This window comes from Tetranychus urticae, chromosome 2 (genome assembly GCF_039701765.1).
Source record: "Tetranychus urticae isolate SD_2017Ah chromosome 2, NJAU_TeUrti_SD_1.0, whole genome shotgun sequence".
In the NCBI taxonomy this organism is placed as follows: Eukaryota; Metazoa; Arthropoda; class Arachnida; order Trombidiformes; family Tetranychidae; genus Tetranychus; species Tetranychus urticae.
Genome location: NC_142959.1, coordinates 10,634,944 through 10,656,069, shown reverse-complemented (window position 1 = coordinate 10,656,069; position 21,126 = coordinate 10,634,944). Strand labels below are relative to the sequence as shown.

General features: G+C 31.9%; 4 protein-coding genes across 4 annotated transcripts; 1 reads left to right on the top strand and 3 right to left on the bottom strand.

Annotated features, from left to right (window-relative positions):
- LOC107359733 (lysosomal proton-coupled steroid conjugate and bile acid symporter SLC46A3) lies at nt 1-3,278 on the top strand. Its single transcript, XM_015926276.3, has 4 exons — nt 1-741; nt 1,339-1,491; nt 1,863-2,878; nt 2,947-3,278. The coding sequence occupies exons 1-4, from the start codon at nt 333-335 to the stop codon at nt 3,019-3,021; spliced, it is 1,653 nt and encodes a 550-aa protein (XP_015781762.2). The 5' UTR covers nt 1-332; the 3' UTR covers nt 3,022-3,278.
- LOC107359390 (nose resistant to fluoxetine protein 6-like) lies at nt 3,201-9,150 on the bottom strand. Its single transcript, XM_015925875.3, has 11 exons — nt 8,737-9,150; nt 8,158-8,463; nt 7,953-8,058; nt 5,361-5,617; nt 5,055-5,145; nt 4,873-4,965; nt 4,643-4,808; nt 4,370-4,572; nt 4,151-4,271; nt 3,613-4,086; nt 3,201-3,542 (listed from the first exon to the last, which is right to left on the bottom strand). The coding sequence occupies exons 1-11, from the start codon at nt 9,002-9,004 to the stop codon at nt 3,405-3,407; spliced, it is 2,223 nt and encodes a 740-aa protein (XP_015781361.2). The 5' UTR covers nt 9,005-9,150; the 3' UTR covers nt 3,201-3,404.
- Nucleotides 9,151-10,136: 986 nt separating this feature from the next.
- Nucleotides 10,137-14,718, bottom strand: LOC107359732 (uncharacterized). Its single transcript, XM_015926274.3, has 11 exons — nt 14,226-14,718; nt 12,907-13,212; nt 12,702-12,807; nt 12,364-12,620; nt 12,131-12,221; nt 11,952-12,044; nt 11,722-11,887; nt 11,445-11,647; nt 11,262-11,382; nt 10,733-11,203; nt 10,137-10,662 (listed from the first exon to the last, which is right to left on the bottom strand). The coding sequence occupies exons 1-11, from the start codon at nt 14,491-14,493 to the stop codon at nt 10,525-10,527; spliced, it is 2,220 nt and encodes a 739-aa protein (XP_015781760.2). The 5' UTR covers nt 14,494-14,718; the 3' UTR covers nt 10,137-10,524.
- Nucleotides 14,719-16,204: 1,486 nt separating this feature from the next.
- Nucleotides 16,205-20,277, bottom strand: LOC107359735 (uncharacterized). The gene is made up of 11 exons (XM_015926278.3): nt 19,723-20,277; nt 19,054-19,359; nt 18,849-18,954; nt 18,511-18,767; nt 18,278-18,368; nt 18,099-18,191; nt 17,869-18,034; nt 17,587-17,789; nt 17,394-17,514; nt 16,855-17,331; nt 16,205-16,784 (listed from the first exon to the last, which is right to left on the bottom strand). The coding sequence occupies exons 1-11, from the start codon at nt 19,988-19,990 to the stop codon at nt 16,647-16,649; spliced, it is 2,226 nt and encodes a 741-aa protein (XP_015781764.2). The 5' UTR covers nt 19,991-20,277; the 3' UTR covers nt 16,205-16,646.
- Nucleotides 20,278-21,126: the final 849 nt, after the last annotated feature.

Sequence of the window (21,126 nt, the reverse complement as noted above, 5' to 3'; positions counted from 1 at the left end):
GGGATGAGGGGATAAACCAAAACAAACCATAAACATTTCCATCTGAGAAAGAAAAAGTTTATTGGTGTAGATTAATCATTCATTGTGATATATCATTCCTGCAATGCGAGCATTTTATCGCTGTGAATTTTTGCCTCTTTATTTTAATAGTGTTTCGGTTAAATTGTGTTTGAAACCTAGGTTGAAACGTTCATTCCTGACTTAATGTGCATCATGTTATGATTTGCTTTTTTTCATAGATCTCTATTTTTGTAATCTCTTGTATTATAACTTTTCATTTTTAACAATTCTTTTTTAAACAATTTTTTTTGTTTTACTATTTGTGAATCGTCATGGGTCTAACTTGGAAGGAACGACTTGAATTGATTAAACTTCTCCGAATCGACATTTACATGATGCTCTTTTTCATCTCTTTTTCTATCAGTGGAGTAAGTTTGAATCAACTCGTCGAGGATAAAGTGTGCCTTAATCAATTGAAACTTGATAAATCAATTTGTATGAATCTGGAACATACTGATAATTCCCATGAAACAAACAAAAATTACATCTTCTCAAAGGCTGCTGCTTTCAAAAATTACCAAACCCTGATCTTCACTACACCTGGAATTTTTTTGTCTTTATTCATCGGATACTGGATTGACAACTACCCAAGTCATCTGAAGTATATCCTAGCTGCTCCTGCCTTTGGTGGAACCTTAGGAGCTTTTGTCATTATCTACAATTGTTTCTATTTTGAAACAGGTAAATCTGAATATTCCAAAATTAGCTTTTAGATCTACAATCGCCCTGTTAACCAATTGTGCTAGAAAATGTTTAGATTAGTGCTCATCACGAGCCACAAAACGAGAAATGGAAAAAGTGATTCATATCGTAACATTAGGCTTATTCCTTCATAAAATGCCACCTTTTTTGCGTTTCCTTATTTAGCGAGGATTTATTTCTTTGACGATTTTGTTGCTATCTATTATAGTTTGACATTTCCGGAGTTGTACTTCGATGCTTAGACATATTTTGAGATTTCCTTGTTTTTATCTTTATGAGCCATGAAAAATTAGTAAGCCACAAAGTTATTGCTTTTAATGCAAAAAAATACCTTTTTGATAAAGCGTCAGTGCAAAAATCAAACTAGATCGACATTTCATATCTACCATTATGTAATTTTTGATAAATTGTGTTATCCCAGAAAATAACACTCCTTAATTACTCTATTAAATAATCATCATCCTGGTTGCTTTAAACATTTATGTTTATATTGATGGCGTTTAGTATTGTAACATTTATTCAATCACATGAACTGTGACAAATTTATTTATTGTTATTTCTTTTTTATGATTTCAGATTACATGCAACTTCTTTCCTCGGATGTTTTAAGAGGATTTGCTGGTGGATTTGCTACCATCTATACTGGAGTCTACACTTATATAACCAGAAAGACACCGGCTAAATTTCGAGCTCTGCGCTTTGCAATTCTTGAATTTTTCTCCTTCATTGGTAATTTTCATTATTACATTTCCATTGAGTTAATTGATCTGTTCTACATTTGTTATAGTTAGTTAGAGGCACAAAACACTCAAAGTTATCATTTTAGCTTCCAAATCAAGTGACATCAGAGTGAAGTTCCTGTTATAATTTTTTCCACAATCTTTAATATCTATTCCATAATTAATGATATGTACAAGAACTGTACAAGGTTAATGACTTGACTTATTAGTACCATATTATGTTAGTAATTGAAACAACCTCAGAGTGTAAGATTTCCAAAATTTTCTGCTAATCTCACTTTTCCAATTGTATCAAATCATGAACCAGAATTTAATCAGATTTCTCTAATCGCATTTTTCTTATTTCTCTGATTTTCATAGCAACGCCTATATCAATCTATTTGGGTGGTTTTCTCCTTACAACTCCACCGTGGTTCGATAAGCAGCCAAGGAATTACATTGCGGTCTTTATCGTATCAGCAGTTTGCAGCACCTTTGCTTTAATCTGGGTTCTTATATTCGTTAACGATGCCGATTCACGTCAAGAGACGAAAAATAATACAACAACTGATTCCAATAGTTTGATAGATGATCAAGAATCGCGTGATACCGTAGATGATGGCTTTGATGCCCCTGACTCAATGATTAAACAACCCGTTTCCAAAGGATGCTTTGGCAATTTTACTTACACTTTTAAGGACATTTTCAATTTTGCTAATGTCAAAAGTATGATTAACACATGCACCAAGAAGAGAGAAAATGGATTTCGTGTTCGTATATGGCACAGCTTAATCATAAGTGCTGTTATATTGCTAGCTTATATGGGTGATGTAGCTATTGGATTTCCATTCGCTCAAAAAGTTTACCATTGGGATGCCAAATATTATTCAAATATTTCATCCATTTTAATCATTATCCCTTCAATTGGAACATCTTTGTTATCACCCATTTTGATTCGTAAATTTGGTTTTAGCGATACTGGTTTGGGAATCCTTGGCTGTCTTTCCTTATTGTCGTCAATGATTATTAAAGGGGGCTGGTTAACTCCAGTTGGTTATTTTGTTGCCAGTGTCTGTGGTATTTTTGGTGGACTCACTCCTATTTCCGTCAGATCTTTGATCGCACGAATGATAAATTTTGATGAAATAGGACAGGTTTATTCGCTCCTCTCAGCCATTGAATCATGTGCACCCGCTATTTCCAGCTTATTTTATTCAAATGTTTTCAATGCAACCATCGGTTCGTTTCCAGGATTGGTTTATCAAATTGCAGCTGGCTTGTTATTTTATCCATTCTTCGTATTGATATGGTTAGATCTCACTAAATCTACATGGTATGACACGAAAAAAGTTGACTCAGTGTCTATAAATCATCATGAGGATGGGGTTGATACGGAGGTTTGTTTATTTGTTGCAAATTTTATTTTAAATTTAGTTAATAAATTGATTTCTTCCTCAATTTTTAGGTATCGAAGTCTTCTCATGTACGAGTTTCAATCAACTCAGACATTCAAACAGATGGTGCACAGTTGATAAGTTGATTATCCCTTGGCAGACACACTAATGACTGATTTTCCAATATTTTTCAACTATGGACTGAATTTGTACTTTTATGGATTTTCATTTCACAACCTTAAGATGTTTTTCACTATAATCATCGATCTTAAATCATAACCCTCAATCATATTTAATTTAAATTCATAATCGTTTTTGTAAATAATTTACCGACAAATCTTGCTTTATTCAAAATTATTCGAATAAATCCTTCACACTACAGTGTGCATGCTTAAAATATTAGATAACCTATTACATTGTTATATTTTTATGAGATTAAGACTAAGATTGTTGACTAAGGTCAGTAAAAAAGGGTTGAAATATTTTCACGTCATTTAAGGATTATATCGGAAGACAAGACGATAAACTCCTACGAAGAATGGGTTTTGGCTTTGATTTTTCTCTTTGATGAAATGTAGTTGATTCTTCCAACAGGACCAATTACCAGAATATGGAAGATTAAACCAAAAAATGTTGTCAAAGATACTAAACAAACTATTTGGGCCATCTGTAAGAGAAGTTGAATTCATGATAGTTAAATATTACTGAATGACGGATAAAACTCAAAGATAACTTACATAACCAAATAAATTAGATGGAATGGACGATCGTAAACTTGTGAAGTACCAGGCATAAACAACGGAGTGTACAAAAAAAGCAGGTCTTAATACTCTTATAATAACCTCTAATGGATCAACTTTCCCTATTTTGGAAGGATGATTTCGATTATCATTTGGAGTCTCCGTTTTCAGTAGTTCTGAATTCTTTGTTTTAGCGATTGTATCTTTATTGGGAGTGCGAAGTCCGGAATCACACTCTTCTGGATGAATGTACATATCGATCGATTTTGATTGAGCAAGTAATCGTCTGACTTCTCTTCCATGGTGCAGTAAGGTTGACACGCACCACAACGCGGCAACAAATTTATTGAAAAGGATATAGATTACTGTAGTTACTGGCTCAATTTGCATACCGAAACAATTCCAAACAGATTTAATGAAGGTTAGGAATACACATAAGGAGTAAACCCATATTTTATCATGAGGGAACATCTATCAATGAGAAAAGAAATAATTATTTAGATTTCTTCATGGTTAAAATTTCATGTTTGCCAACCTGTTTGATCTTTGCTTCGTAATTACCAGCCAAGAGGACAATGAATAAAATTCCCCCAAAATAACTCCATATATGAGCTTCAGTTGTAGCGTAATAATTCTCTGCCCGGTGTAAGATGTCACTTGAAAATATCAAAGTTGTACATTAGCATTATCCCTGACACTTTTATTTCAAAGAGATTTGTTTTCAACAGTTGCTGCTGACCACCATTGTACTCACCTCAAACCTTTTGAAGTCATAACAATAAGTGGCATGATATTCCTATTCAAGAAAATCAGTATAACACGATATAATCCTAATACAATTGTTAAGACATTGAGTGTTAATCCTAGACGATAGTTGCGTTTATAGATGTAAACCAAAATACAAGCCAATGCAAAGAGTTGCCATTCAACGGCAATTGACCAAGTCGAAGATGCACACTGGAATAAAAAAGATATTTGAATTTGGATCAAATGAACTTCTAAAGAAACTAAATGTTAAACAAATTACAATTTGTAACGGATTAGAGTTATTCTGGATATGCAATATGGTCCTCCAAAAATTATTCACGCAAATATTTGATCTGTATTGGTTAATTGATTGATAAATTGGTCCAGATCCAAAAAGTGGTAAAATGACTTCTATCGCCATTGCTGGGAGCAAAATAGGAACCAATCTGATGAAATTAAAGGTTGAAAATTTTGATTAAAATTGAATTAAGTTATTAATTTACAACTTACAAGGCAGCTCGACGGAATATGAATTTCAAATATTCACTAACTGGTGTTTCGGGTTTCATTTTCCTAAACAGACTCAACGCTGCACTCACACCACTGAAAACAGTAGAAAGTAAAAGAGTGAAACGAGTTGGCAATTTTGAAACAATAAGCAATTGCGATTAAAATTAAGACATAAAACTAACCCAAGGTAAAAAAGGCCTTCTGTTATCCAGTCATCAATAATAGGTTGCATGTAAAGTTTTGAAGGTAATGTCTTTACGTACTCATAGTCCTCTGAAATTATAAAGAAGACCGTTGAAAATATTCATTTGTTGAAGTCATACAATGGGAACTTGCAGGTACCAATGTTAGATGGTTATGGAAGTAATTGGATTAACCAAGAAAAGTATATTTTATAAGTCAATAGTTGGACTGACAACTGACTTGAGGCTTGATACAATAACTTATTATTGGAGCTTTAGTAGAGATAGCTATGAAAATCAACAAACCTACGAGAAATCCTGTGTTTATAATAACGTGCCACATCATAGCATGAGAAGTGAGAACGATAGAAAAAGCAAGCAACCTTACAGCATCCAGAACGGGCATTCGCAATTCTGGATCTGTTTTACGGAAAAGACTTTTGATACTTTTGATCGCTGAAAAGTGGTGGATCCAGAAAAGAGACGATTTTTCTTGTGATTGGTTTTTTAAATCCATGAAAGTTCCCAGAACGACAATGCAAACTAGACCGACCAACAGCCAGCTAAAGGAGAAATTAAATTACATTCATTATAATACAATAACTAATCATTATGTTCATTCAATACCATTAATACTTAGGTTGTTACTAAAAAGACACAATTAACCGAAACATCACATTTATGCATAAATTGTGCATTTGTGCATTTACACAAATGGTCGATTAGATGAAAGATATTCGTTCAGTGGTGATCTCATTGACCCTAGTTTAAGTTTTGTTGATTATCAAACACGAATGGTTAACATATTGAGAGAAATTAATCGAATTGCAAAAGAAATTGTAAGTTATGTTTAAACTATTTTGTTTGTTTGTTGCTAAAAAGAAGCTTCTAACACATTTATGCACAAATTGCAACAAACTTACGCAAATTGACGCGAAAAACGGGTTAAAATTGGCTAAATTACAAAATTAGACTCTGTTGGTTTGTAGGCAAATAAAAACTGAGTCCATTTGTGCGATTTAAAAGTTTCCCTGATCATCAGTTCTCGTTTAAATCGAGTCCAAAGTTGAAACTTCAAGCGCCTTTTTCTCAACTATGGAAGCAGATATTTTCATGATATGCATTTCGCTGATGTAACTTTTGGTGATCAACAAGAAAATGAACTAATTTTGCTAGATAAAATTTTCTGTTTCTGAACAAATAGATAAGTTCGATTTTCAGTAAAACCTTCCGTTCTGTGTAACCGAAAGATAAAGAGAGCTGAAACTTATTCTTCGTCCATGAAACTTGTTGGTACTCATGATGGATTGAACGTTTTTCCCAATTCATTGACAATTCTCTTGAAAAACGGCCATTGCTTTAAAACTTTGCGCCTCGATACTTCGAGAATGACATCACTTACGAGCGTCATTCTTTCACCAATTTAATCCTTTACTAATTAATAATTCAATACAGCCATAAAACTTTTCATAAGAGCATTTTGGTCATGATTTTTGGCTGGTAAATATACGAAAAACAACTTATTAAACAGACAAAACACATCTCAACCAGTTTCTTGGTAAATAAACCAACTTTCTGGTTAAACTTGTAAATGAAATGCAAAGAGTGATGCCAAAGGCTCGAACATTTGAGTTGAGAGTTTAGACTTAATGGGATTTGAAGGGACATGAATGCTGTGTCCATTGGTACTATTAAATAAGTCGTGCGATAAAAAGTTTTCGAGAAAATCGAGGTCAAATTTGAAACTTCGGTGGCCTTTTGTACAATTATGGAAGTAGATTTTTTCATGAAACTTATTTCTCTCATGTAACTTTTGATTGCCAACTAGAAAACGAACTTATTTTGCGAAATAAAATTTTCTAGTTCTGAACAAATAGATGAGTTCGATTTTCAATTAAACTGACCGATTTCTGTGGCCTAAAAAGTTAGAGAGCTGAAACTTATTATTCTTGGATAAAAATTGATGCCACACATCAAAAATAAAATACTTTTTCCAATGAAATGACAGTTCTCTTGTTTTTGGCTATTAACCTAAAAAGTTTGAGCCTCGATATTTCGATAAGGACATAACCTGAAATCACTATTCTTCCGTCAAACTTTAACTTTCATTATGGGCTATAACATGTTGAATTTTGAAATTAGTCAAGATCCTGCAAAAAAGGTTAGATCATTTTATAACTTGGGTTGACAGATTTGTGTTTCTGTTTAAAAATTAAATGGCTACTTCAGCTAAAATCTTAAGTGTGAGAATAAAATGCATTATTAATTGAATTAGATCAGATTTTATTCAGCATTCAATCATATTATATTAAAGCCGGTAATGAAATCAAATGTTTACTGGAAGAATGGTGATCTTAGATGATGTCATTCTCGAAATATTTTGGTTCGAAATTTTCAGACCGATGGCCAAAATCAAGAGAATCGTTGATGAATTGCAAAAAATAAGCAACCCATGATGTGTAACAGTAAGTTTTATGTATGAATATTGAATTTAAGCTCGCTAACTATCACAGTCACAGGAATCGGTCGATTTAACTGAAAATCGAAGTGATCTGTTTTACAGAAAACAGAAAAGTTTTTATCACAAAATGAGTTCAGTTTCAGGTTAATAACCAAAAGTGACATCATGACAAAAAGTTGTATGAAAAAATCTGCTCTCATAATGGTACAAAAGGCTAACGAAGTTTCAACCTTGACCTCGATTTTCTCGCAAACTGTCGACCAGAAAAACTTTTAAATTGCACGAATGGATTCAGCTTCTATGTCTCTACAAACCGATCGAGTCTAAATTTGAAAGGAATTGATTTTTGCCCATTTCCGGCCATTTGTTTAAGCAAGTTTATACATTCTTGTCCAAATCTGTTAATTGTATCTTTACAGCAGCAACCTAATACTTACAATAAAATTTGTTGCACTTGACTTGCTGACATTAGTCTTTCAATAAAATTGGTTTTAACATCACAGGAATGGACATCAACTAATCTCCATGAATAATCATTAAAAGCTATTCAAGTAAAAGTAATGAACAAACATTAAGATATTAAAGTCATTAAGTAAATGCTGACCAAAAGGAAATTGTTTAATAACTTTTGTCTCGGAATACCTTGAGTTATTATTTGTTGAACATCATTTTGTGAACAAACTGAAGGAACACAAAAACCAACTTTAATTGTAAAATTGTATTTTGAATCAAAATAGTGAGGATATAGTTGACCAAGGATTTGACCATTTATGGACAAATCAGGTTCAAATGATGTTAAACAATATTGTCCTTTAGCATTTTGGTCATCTGTTCGATCATCTTTGTTATCATAAAATGCTGAAAAGCTGAGACATGTATCATAAGAACCAAAAGCGGCATAGTTTCCATCGAGAAAGCTGTTGGGTCGAGATCCAGATAACGATAAAACTAGAAAAAAAACGTTTACTTAAAACTAATTGTGTTTCAATACAATAATGACGGTAATAGCTGACGAACCAAAGTATCTCAAGACTCTGACTGAACCAACAGAAAATTGCTTGATCATCATCGGAATGCTAGTTACCGAAATGATTTAGAAAGGCAATACTAAAATATGGAAATATAATCAATACAATAAATTGATTTCAAATGCAAATACTTAAAAGTATCCAGGAAACTCAACCAAAATTTCCGATGTTAAAGAAACATTTCGCTACTTACATTTGAATGCCGAGGGTTGACCTTTAAATGATGATTCAATGAGCTTATTCAAATGAGATGAACATTGGTTTGAAACATTATCCAACGAATTATCTGAATTGATTATATAATTCCAAAATACACTAGAAAATCCTGAAGTTATAAGATGAATTTGTCTATCAATTAAAGTTGAATTTACATATTTATCTGTTAAATTTTCACTAAAAACTCTTGGAATGATGTTGCCACAAAGAATCGAAAAAAGAGATAAAATTTTGCAAATTTTCATAATTAATTGGCACTGAGGTTTATAATAACAAATAGTCAATAATAGAGTTCTGTTCAAGCCTAGAGAATAAAGAAAATTGTTGAATTGTTCATTGCTGCTGATTCATAAGGGTTTAAAGGAAGTTTAAATTCAAATCAGAATGCAAAACTACATCTAATAAGTTAAAAATTTTCCATTCCCAAGAATCCAGCTTTTATCTTAATTACGACACCGACTCGCACCTTTTTTATTGTTTTATAGCCCTCAGTTGAAGTGAAAACTGTCCTCTTTTAGATGGAACCCTGTTCCAGTGCTGTGACAAGGAAAATTGGTGAATTTGATGAAAGTAATGCGCAACAAGCAATAGTTGTTTATTGACCGGTGCTCATCGAAAAGCGTTAATTTTCATTATTCATTGATGTAATCAACCTTGAAGATGGTGCATGTTATATCCTGCAAATTTTTACACAAACATGTTATGCAGCCTCTTTCCGTAATCAATAAAACCTATTATCAATCAAGAATAACAATATCAAGAATACTCTTTCGATTCCTTTCTCATCTACTCTGAACTCTGTAACTTTTTTCTGTCATTTAACTTGGGATCAAAAATTAATTTTGAGATTCACTGTTAATGCGAGTAAATCGCTTTGAGCTACTTGAAATTAATCACTTGAAATAAGAAAATTTTAAATGAATTTAATTGCTATACAAGTTTGATTTGTCAAATTAAGTCACAGTGATATATGTAAGGACTTAGGTTAATGAATATATTTAAAAGTCGAATAGATTGAACGATTGGAAGTGTTTATTATTACTGATAAAAAGAGTTGAAATGAATACATAATGGGATGCAAATGAGAAGGGTTTTTTCATTGATTTATTAAAAAGGAAATTGGTGGATTTGATTGAAAAACGCAATTAACGAAATTATCAGATGTCCAACGAAATGATTTAGAGTCCGTTTGTCAATGGTTTAATAAACCTTCAGGGATGTTGTTCCATTCCGCATTAGCATTTGTTTTAATCTTTTCTTATGTTCACCGAATCCGATGATATCTAACTTATGAGCATTAATCGATCTGAAAATCACCGTTAAGACGAGTAAATCGCCTTGAGTTAAATTGAGCATTTAATCAAATAAAGATGCAAATGAAGGTTCGTTAAGGTAATCTGATTGAAAACCTGACTTTAATACAAACTTAAGGCCGCATCAAGGGTACATGCAGGAAATGAGAGTACCTTGAAATAAATTAGCTTATTCACACTATTAGTATACAATCAGTATCATCATCTTCATCATTCCGATTCAAAGATCATTATACGAAATTTTATCAGCCTTGTGTCTCAAAGACCTGAGCAATCTTAGCTAAGACTACTCAATATAACAATCTACAAGTTTGGATTGAGTTGAATCTGTTTTACCAAGAATTGAACGTGATTAAGAAATTGATAGAAACAATTGTAATTATAACAAACAAACAAACTAAAGTCAGTTTAAAAGTCACCATTACAATAAATACTAGATCGACGATAAACGCTTACGAAGAATGGGTTTTGGCTTTAATTTTTCTCTTTGATGAAATGTAGTTGATTCTTTCAACGGGACCAATTACCAGAATATGGAAGAAGAAACCAAAAAATATCGTCAAAGTTATCAAAGAAACTATTTGGATGACCTGTAAGAGAAGTTGAATTCATGATAGTTAAATAATACTGAATGACGGATAAAACTCAAAGATAACTTACATAACCAAATAAATTAGACGGAATAGACGATCGTAAACTTGTGAAGTACCAGGCATAAACAACGGAGTGTACAAAGAAAGCAGGTCTTGTTACTCTTACAATAAACTCTAATGGGTCAACTTTTCTTATCTTAGAACTATGGTTTCGATTAATCTCCGTTTTGTCCAACAATTCTGAGTTATTATTTAATATGGCAATGGTATCCTTATTAGGAGTTGAAAATTGTGGATCACGCTCTTCCGGGTAAATGTACATATCAATCGATTTTGATTGCGCCAGAAATAATCTAAATCTTCTTCCATGATGCAGCAAGAATGAAAAGCACCACAAAGCGACAGTAAATTTACTTAAACAAATATAAATCACTGTAGTGATGGTTCCAATTTTCATGCCAAAACAATTCCAAAGGGATGAACTTAATAATGTGAATAGCAATAACGCATAAACCCATATTTTGTCATTAGGGAACATCTTAATAAAGAAAAAGAAATTTTAGTCTTTCGATTTGGTTGAAATTTAATTAACCAACCTGTTTGATCTTAGCTTCGTAATTACCAGCCAAGATGACAACCATTAAAATGCCACAGAAATAATAACAAATACGAGCTTCAGTTGAAATGTAATAATGCTCAGCCCGGTGCATGGTATCCCTAAAAATAACAAAATGTCACCTTAGATGCGCCATTTCAAAGAGATTACTCATAATACTCACCTGAAACCTTTTGTAATCACAAATATATTAACAATGAGATTATTATTCAAGAAAATCATAATAACTCGGTATAATCCAAATATAACTGTTAAGATATTGAGTGTTAGTCCTAAACGATAGTTGCGTTTATAAATGTAAACCAAAATACAAGCCAATGCAAAGAGTTGCCATTCAACTGCAAGTGACCAAGTCGAAGATGCACACTGCAATTAAAAGAGTTATTTACATTTACAATGTTAGATCAAATCCAGAAAAGGCTTATTGTTAAACAAATTACAATTTGTAATGGATGAGAGTTATTCTGGATATGCAATATGGTCCTCCAAAAATTATTCACGCAAATATTTGCTCTGTATTGGTTAATTGATTGATAAATTGGTCCAGATCCAAAAAGTGGTAAAATGACTTCTATTGCCATTGCTGGGAGCAAAATAGGAACCAATCTGATTAAATTAAAGGTTGAAAATTTTGATTAAAATTGAATTAAGTTATTGTTTTACAACTTACAGAGCAGCTCGACGGAATATGGATTTCAAATATTCACTAACTGGTGTTTCGGGTTTCATTTTCCTAAACAGAGTCGTCGCTGCATTCACACCACTGAAAACATTGAAAAGAGTACAATTCGACAAGATGTTATTTTTGTCAACAAGCAATTGCGATTAAAATTAAGACATAAAACTAACCCAAGAAAAAATAGACCCTCTACTATCCAGTCATCAATGAAGGGTTGCGAATAAATTTTTGAAGGCAATTCCTTCAAGTACTCATAGTCCTCTGAAATTATAAAGGTCACATTAAAATATTAAGTCGTTGAATAAGGATAAGTTAATTGTTTGGATTAAGTTAGATTGAATGACTTTCTGCAATACAATGGCTTATGGGAGCTTTGCAAAATGAGCTATGAAAATCAACAAACCCATAAGAAAAGATGCATTTATAATAGTGTGCCACATGACAGCATGAATAGTCAAAACACAAGTTAATACAAATAATCGTAAACCATACAGAACGGGTATTCGTGTTTCTGGATCTGTTTTACGAAAAAGACCTTTGACACTTTTGATCGCTGAAAATTGTTGGATCCAGAAAAGAGATGATTTTTCCTGGGCTTGGTTTTTTGCATCTATGCAAGTTCCCAGTACGACAATACAGACTAGACCAACCAACAGCCAGCTAAATGCAAAATTAAGTCATATTCAGTGAAATAATACAATAATTGATCTTTATGTTCATTTAAATGCCATTAGTACTTACAATAAAATTTGTTGTACTTGACTTGCTGACATTAGTCTTTCAAGAAAATTGGTTTTAACATCGCAGGAATGGACATCAACTAATCTCCATGAATAATCATGAAAAGCTATTCAAGTAAAAGTAATGAACAAACATTAAGATAGTAAAGTCTTTAAGTAAATGCTGACCTAACGAAAATTGTTTAATAACTTTTGTCTCGGAATACCTTGAGTTATTATTTGTTGAACATCATTTTGTGAACAAACTGAAGGAACACAAAAACCAACTTTAATTGTAAAATTGTATTTTGAATCAAAATAGTGAGGATATAGTTGACCAAGGATTTGACCATTTATGGACAAATCAGGTTCAAACGATGTTAAACAATATTGTCCTTTAGCATTTTGGTCACTTGTTCGATCATCTTTGTTATCATAAAATGCTGAAAAGCTGAGACATGTATCATAAGAACCAAAAGCGGCATAGTTTCCATCGAGAAAGTTATTGGGTTGAGATCCAGATAACGATAAAACTAGAAAAAATTGGTTAATTTATTAATTGAAAATGGCGATTTGATTGCATTCTATCAATGAAATGATATTATTGTTTTCAGTATAATAACCAACATAATTGTGTACGAATTTATTCAATGATGAAGGCTAAACAACAAGGAAGACTAGCTGATTAACACCAAAATGCTATTAGTTGATTTCATGAGGACTTTGCAATCGAATGAAGTTTTAATGATGTTTTGTTCTTTGACCAATTGTATTTTTATTAATAACAAGCTGAGCCCCCGACCATGGCTGATCGTAAATTTCTTTTCACTGAATCCGATAAATTCAATCCACATTTAAAGACTCGAATGGTTGATGAAAAATCATTGTCAATGAGAAAAACTAAAAAAATTTTGTTAATTTTGAGAGTTGCACAGGTGAAGCATCAGATATTTAACTTACTCTTTGCTCGAAAGACAGTTTTACATATACTCCTAACCCAACAATAAACCATCAATCTGAATACAAAAAAAGCGTTATTTGCTGATTTGACGTTTAAAACAAATGATCTTAACAATATTTGCTCAGAAGTGAATCATGTTACAAGAAATTGCCTCAGTTTAAGCAATTTAGAAAGGGACTCACTAAAACCCGAAAATGACCAAAATTGGTTAGGAATGGCCAAAAAAAGCCAAGAACCAGAGAAACCACTAAATGGCCAAAATATCCATTTTCAAGATAAAATTTGAACATACAGCAATGATATTTCAAAGTTTTATGACGCTAATTTAAGCACATCAGATTTTATTAACTATGCTAATTCAATTCCTCACTATAAAAATCAGTGTTAATCGAGAAAATTCATAGCTCAATTGATTGCGCTATTTTGGTTCAAACTTTTATAGCTGAATATTTAAGTGAAACAGATATTTGATTATTTTTTGTGATGAGCATATTTATTTTGAAAATGGATATTTTGGCCCTTTTTGGTCTTTTAGTAAGTCCCAAACCAAAATTTCCAATGTAAAAGAAACATTTCGCTACTTACATTTGAATGCCGAGGGTTGACCTTTAAATGATGATTCAATGAGCTTATTCAAATGAGATGAACATTGGTTTGAAACATTATCCAACGAATTATCTGAATTGATTATATAATTCCAAAATACACTAGAAAATCCTGAAGTTATAAGATGAATTTGTCTATCTATTAAAGTTGAATTTACATATTTATTGGTTGAATTTTCACTTAAAACTCTTGGAATGATGTTGCCACAAAGAATCAAAAAGAGAGATAAAATTTTGCAAATTTTCATAATTAGTTGAAACTTCAGTTGATTATAAAGTTGTTTCCTTCTGATCAACCTTAGGGAAAGTTGATTAAAGACAATTGTATTGTTGATTATTAATGATACAACCGGGTTTGATTAAAAAAATAATAGTTAAATTAAAATGTAAATGCAAAAGAAGTGATTTGCTCGTCTTGTTGTTACCAAAGAGTAAATCAAAGGATTTGATCAAAAGACGCACTCGAAACGCAGTAAATTTAATTTGTAATGATAAAAAAAATTAAATGAAAGGTAAAACGAATGTAAAATTACATGTAAATAAGAAATGATTTTTAATTTCATTGAGTTATTTGAAAATTGAAGGAAAAATTCCGTGGATTCGATTAAAAAGCGCAATAATTTTTAATCTGTCCAACAAAATATAGTTCAATTTTCAATGGTGTCTTCAGCCTTGAGGGATGTTTGAGTTTCCGTATTAGTATTTCTGACTCGTGTACGTTAAATCCAATGGCTTCATTTGTTATTTAACTTGAGTACATTAATTAACTTTAACATTACTGTTGATGCAAGTAAATCGCCTGGAGTCAATTCAGCTAATTGAATGAAATGATCAAATGAAAAGTTTTGTTAAGGCGAGTTGATAAAAGATTTCAAACCTGATTTCAATACAGTATTTAGGTCGCATCAAGGCTAACTACAGCGCGATCCTAGAGGTTTAGGTTAATTTTGGTAAACAATTTGATTAAATCTCTTGAATCAATTATTCAAAAGGGCGTAATAAGTTACTTTTGGGTTTGATTTTAACAAAACCCAAGTGACCTGTTTTGAAGTACCAGAAAATTTATCCTTAAAATTATTTACACTATTCAACATAAGTAAGGTTAACCTTTAATCTGTTATGTTTCGTGGACAACTTGACTAGCAACCAATTAAAGCACATATAAAAATTCTTCAGAGGTTCAGCATTCTATCGGTATTGTGTTTTGATTAGCAATTGATAACAAAAATGATATCACTGCATAAGACCTAAAAAAATATGTTGCCAGCTTTATTGAAATCCCATGTTCCACATAGGGCCGTGAGTGATTGATATTATACACTCAAACATACATGCAAAACGAATTATTGATTTGTTAGTGGATTGAGAAGTTGAATTTCTGGTCCATTCATTCACCAAAGATTTATTTTGTTTTCAATCATAGAATTAGTAAACGATTAAGTTAAAATGCAATTGACAAAAATTGTAGCCCTCTGCTTCTTTGTTACTCTTGTTTCTTTGTTCGACCTGGTAAGCGCTCAATGTTTCGGCAGTCTCCCATCCTAGGTTGTCGAAAATTTAAAAGCTCGAAGTCAAAAAGGTCCTTCCCTTGCAGCAGCGAATCTGAAAGCCAAGGACTTGCTGGTGGCTCCTTGATTCCGAAACTGATTTGAATCTAATGGAGAAATTTTCATATCCTTACTTAGATATCTGTAATTTGATTCATATAAAAAAATATGCATCTTGAAAATAAAATAATGTTAAATTAAATATTGGCTCGCGAAACCATTTTGAGGTCTCATCAAGCTTAATCATGAGAAACGCCCTTAGTTGCGATCTTTGGACACATTATACTAGGTCAGTAGATCGCTCACCAGAATAACAGCGTTGGTAACGAATTGACACTATCGTAAATGCAAGATTTACAGAGCATTTCAGTTATTTTACATATTATATGTCTGTAATAAATACATATTTTAAAAGAAATGATTTTCAAATAAATACTATTTTCGCGCTTACTCTTTGGTTGGATGTAAGAGTAGCATTAGGTGTGTTATTTAGCATCAGTTTACCGCCAAAATGAAACAATAACTGAATGCCTTCTTGTTTCTTTTAAACTTTAAAGGGAAGAAGTTATTTCATGTCATCTTTTTAATTCGTTTAATTACGGTTTAGTGATCAATATTAATTACTTGGTTTGTTTTTATTTGTTGTGCGTCAACACACACATTCTAGTTTTTACCGGTCATATTTTTAAACTCTAGTGCCTTTTATATTTTTAAGTGATTTTATTGTAATCCTTTTCTGGCCAACATGGATGTTGCTGACACCGTTATTGGTCAAGTTAAAGATTATTTAGGAGAAAAAGTTCATTTAAAACCATTTAATGAGTATACCGAAAGAATAGATCGACGATAAACGCTTACGAAGAATGGGTTTTGGCTTTGATTTTTCTCTTTGATGAAATGTAGTTGATTCTTTCAACCGGACCAATTACCAGAATATGGAAGAAGAAACCAAAAAATATCGTCAAAGTTATCAAAGAAACTATTTGGATTATCTGTAAGAGAAGTTTAATTCATGATAGTTAAATAATACTGAATGACGGATAAAACTCAAAGATAACTTACATAACCAAATAAATTAGACGGAATAGACGATCGTAAACTTGTGAAGTACCAGGCATAAACAACGGAGTGTACAAAGAAAGCAGGTCTTGTTACTCTTACAATAAACTCTAATGGATCAACTTTTCCTATCTTGGAACTATGGTTTCGATTAATATTAATCTCCGTTTTGTCCAACAATTCTGAATTATTATTTAATATGGCAATGGTATCCTTATTAGGAGTTAAAAATTCTGGATCACGCTCTACCGGGTGAATGTACACATCACCCGATTTTGATTTCGCCAGAAATAATCTAAATCTTCTTCCATGATGCAGCAAGAATGAAAAGCACCACAAAGCGACAGTTAATTTACTTAAACAAATATAAATCACTGTAGTGATGGTTCCAATTTTCATGCCAAAACAATTCCAAAGGGATGAACTAAATATTGTGAATAACAATAATGGATAAACCCATATTTTTTCACGAGGGAACATCTATTAAAAAAAAGAGATTTTAGTCTTTCAATTTCTTTATGGTTGAAATTTAATTGGCCAACCTGTTTGATCTTTGCTTCGTAATTTCCGACCAAGATGACAGCCATTAAAATGCCGCTGAAATAATGACAAATACGAGCTTCAGTTGAAATGTAATAATGCTCAGCCCGGTGCATGGTATCCCTAAAAATAACGAAATGTGACATTAGATGCACCATTTCAAAGAGATTTGTTTGTGTTCACCATGATACTCACCTGAAACCTTTTGTAATCACAAATATATTAAGAATGAGATTATTATTCAAGAAAATCATAATAACTCGGTATAATCCAAATATAATTGTTAAGATATTGAGTGTTAATCCTAAACGATAGTTGCGTTTATAAATGTAAACCAAAATACAAGCCAATGCAAAGAGTTGCCATTCAACTGCAAGTGACCAAGTCGAAGATGCACACTGCAATTAAAAGAGTTATTTACATTTACAATGTTAGATCAACTGAAATCCAGAAAAGGCTTATTGTTAAACAAATTACAATTTTCAATGGATGAGAGTTATTCTGGATATGCAATATGGTCCTCCAAAAATTATTCACGCAAATATTTGCTCTGTATTGGTTAATTGATTGATAAATTGGTCCAGATCCAAAAAGTGGTAAAATGACTTCTATCGCTATTGCTGGTAGCAAAATAGGAACCACTCTGATGAAATTAAAGGTTGAAAATTTGGATTAAAATTGAATTAAGTTATTGTTTTACAACTTACAGAGCAGCTCGACGGAATATGGATTTCAAATATTCACTAACTGGTGTTTCGGGTTTCATTTTCCTAAACAAAGTCGTCGCTGCATTCACACCACTGAAAACATTGAAAAGAGTACAATAAGACAAGATGTTACTTTTGTCAACAAGCAATTGCGATTAAAATTAAGACATGAAACTAACCCAAGACAAAACAGACCCTCTACTATCCAGTCATCAATGAAGGGTTGCGAATAAATTTTTGAAGGCAATTCCTTTAAGTACTCATAGTCCTCTGAAATTATAAAGGTCACATTAAAATATTAAGTCGTTGAATAAGGATAAGTTAATTGTTTGGATTAAGTTAGATTGAATGACTTTCTGCAATACAATGGCTTATGGGAGCTTTGCAAAATGAGCTATGAAAATCAACAAACCCATAAGAAAAGATGCATTTATAATAGTGTGCCACATGACAGCATGGATAGTCAAAACAGAACTTAATACCCACAATCGTATGCCATCCAGAACTGGTATTCGTGATTCTGGGTCCGTTTTATGGAAAAGACTTTTGACACTTTTGATCGCTGAAAATTGTTGGATCCAGAAAAGAGATGATTTTTCTTGTGATTGACTTTTTGAATCTATGAAAGTTCCCAGAACGACAATGCAGACTAGGCCAACCAACAGCCAGCTAAATGCGAAATTAAGTCATATTCAGGGAAATAATACAATAATTGATCTTTATGTTCATTTAAATACCATTAGTACTTACAATAAAATTTGTTGCACTTGACTTGCTGACGTTAGTCTTTCGAGAAAATTGGTTTTAACATCACAGGAATGGACATCAACTAATCTCCATGAATAATCATTAAAAGCTATTCAAGTAAAAGTAATGAACAAACATTAAGATATTAAAGCCATCAAGTCAATACTGGCCAAAAGGAAATTGTTTAATAACTTTTGTCTCGGAATACCTTGAGTTATTATTTGTTGAACATCATTTTGTGAACAAACTGAAGGAACACAAAAACCAACTTTAATTGTAAAATTGTATTTTGAATCAAAATAGTGAGGATATAGTTGACCAAGGATTTGACCATTTATGGATAAATCAGGTTCAAATGATGTTAAACAATATTGTCCTTTAACTGTTTGGTCACTTGTTTGGTCATCTTTGTTATCATAAAATGCTGAAAAGCTGAGGCAAGTATCATAAGAACCAAAAGCGGCATAGTTTCCATCGAGAAAGTTATTGGGTCGAGATCCAGATAACGACAAAACTAGAAAAAATGTGATCAATTTATTAATTAAAAATGGCAATTTGATTGCTTAAAATGAAATAATATTATTGTTTTCAATATAATAACCAACATAATTGTTGGCGAACTTTTTAAATGGCTAATGCTAAATAACAAGGAAGACTTGCTGATTATTACCGAAATGCTATTAGTTAATTTCATGGGGACTTTGTAAGCGAAGTAAATTTAAATGATGGTTTGTTCTTTGACCAATTGTATTATTATAAGCATATTTTATTTTGGAAATTGATATTTTGGTAATTTCTCGCTGTTTTGGCCCTTTTTGGTCTTTTAGTAAGTCCCAAACCAAAATTTCCAATGCTAAAGAAACATTTCGCTACTTACATTTGAATGCCGAGGGTTGACCTTTAAATGATGATTCAATGAGCTTATTCAAATGAGATGAACATTGGTTTGAAACATTATCCAACGAATTATTTGAATTGACTATATAATTCCAAAATACACTAGAAAATCCTGAAGTTATAAGATGAATTTGTCTATCAATTAAAGTTGAATTTACATATTTATTGGTTGAATTTTCACTTAAAACTCTTGGAATGATGTTGCCACAAAGAATCAAGAAAAGAGATAAAATGTTGCAAATTTTCATATTTAATTGAAACTTCAGTTGATTGTAAAGTTGTTTCCTCTATTTAACCTTAGAGAATAAAGAAAGTTGATTAAAGGCAATTGTACTGTTGATTATTAATGATACAACAGGGTTTAAATGAAAATAATAGTTAAATCAGAATGTAAATGTAAAAAGAAGTGATTTGCTCGTCTTGTTGTTGCAAAGTAAATCAAAGGATTTGATCGAAAGACGCACTCGAAGCGCATTAATGTTTGTAATAATGAAAAAAAATTAAATGAAAGGTAAAACAAATGCAAAATTACATGGAAATAAGAAATTTTTTATTTCATTGAGCTATTTGAAAATTAAAGGAAAATTGGTGGATCCATTAAAAAGCACAATAATTTTCCATATGTCCAACAAAGTACATTAAAGTTCAATTTTCAATGGTGTCTTCAGCCTTGAGGGATGTTTGAGTTTCCGTGATAGTATTTCTGACTCGTGTTCATTGAATCCGATAGTTTCATTTGTTATTTAACTTGTGTACATTAATAAACGTTAACATTACTGTTGATGCAAGTGAATCGCCTGGAGTCAATTCAGCTAATTGAATGAAATGGTCAAATGAAAAGTTTTGTTAAGGCGAGTTGATAAAAGATTTGAAACCTGATTTCAATACAGTATTTAGGTCGCATCAAGGCTAACTACAGCGCGATCCTAGAGGTTTAGGTTAATTTTAGTAAACAATTTGATTAAATCTCTTTAATCAATTATTCAAAAGGGCGTAATAAGCTACTTTTGGGTTTGATTTTGACAAAACCCAAGTGACCTGTTTTGAAGCACCAGAAAATTTATCATTAAAATTATTTACACTATTCACAATAAGGTTAACCTTTAATCTGTTATGTTTCGTGGACAATTTGACTAGCAACCAATCAAAGCACATATAAAGATTCTTCAGAGGTTCAGCATTCTATCGATATTGTGTTTTGATTAGCAATTGATAACAAAAATGGTATCAATGAAAACTCTGCATAAGACCTAGAAAGTATGATTACAGCTTCAATGAAATCCCATGTTCCACATAGGGCCGTGAGTGATAGATATTATACATTCGAACATACAAGCAAAACGAATTATACATTCGTTAGCGGATTGAGAAATTGAATTTCTGG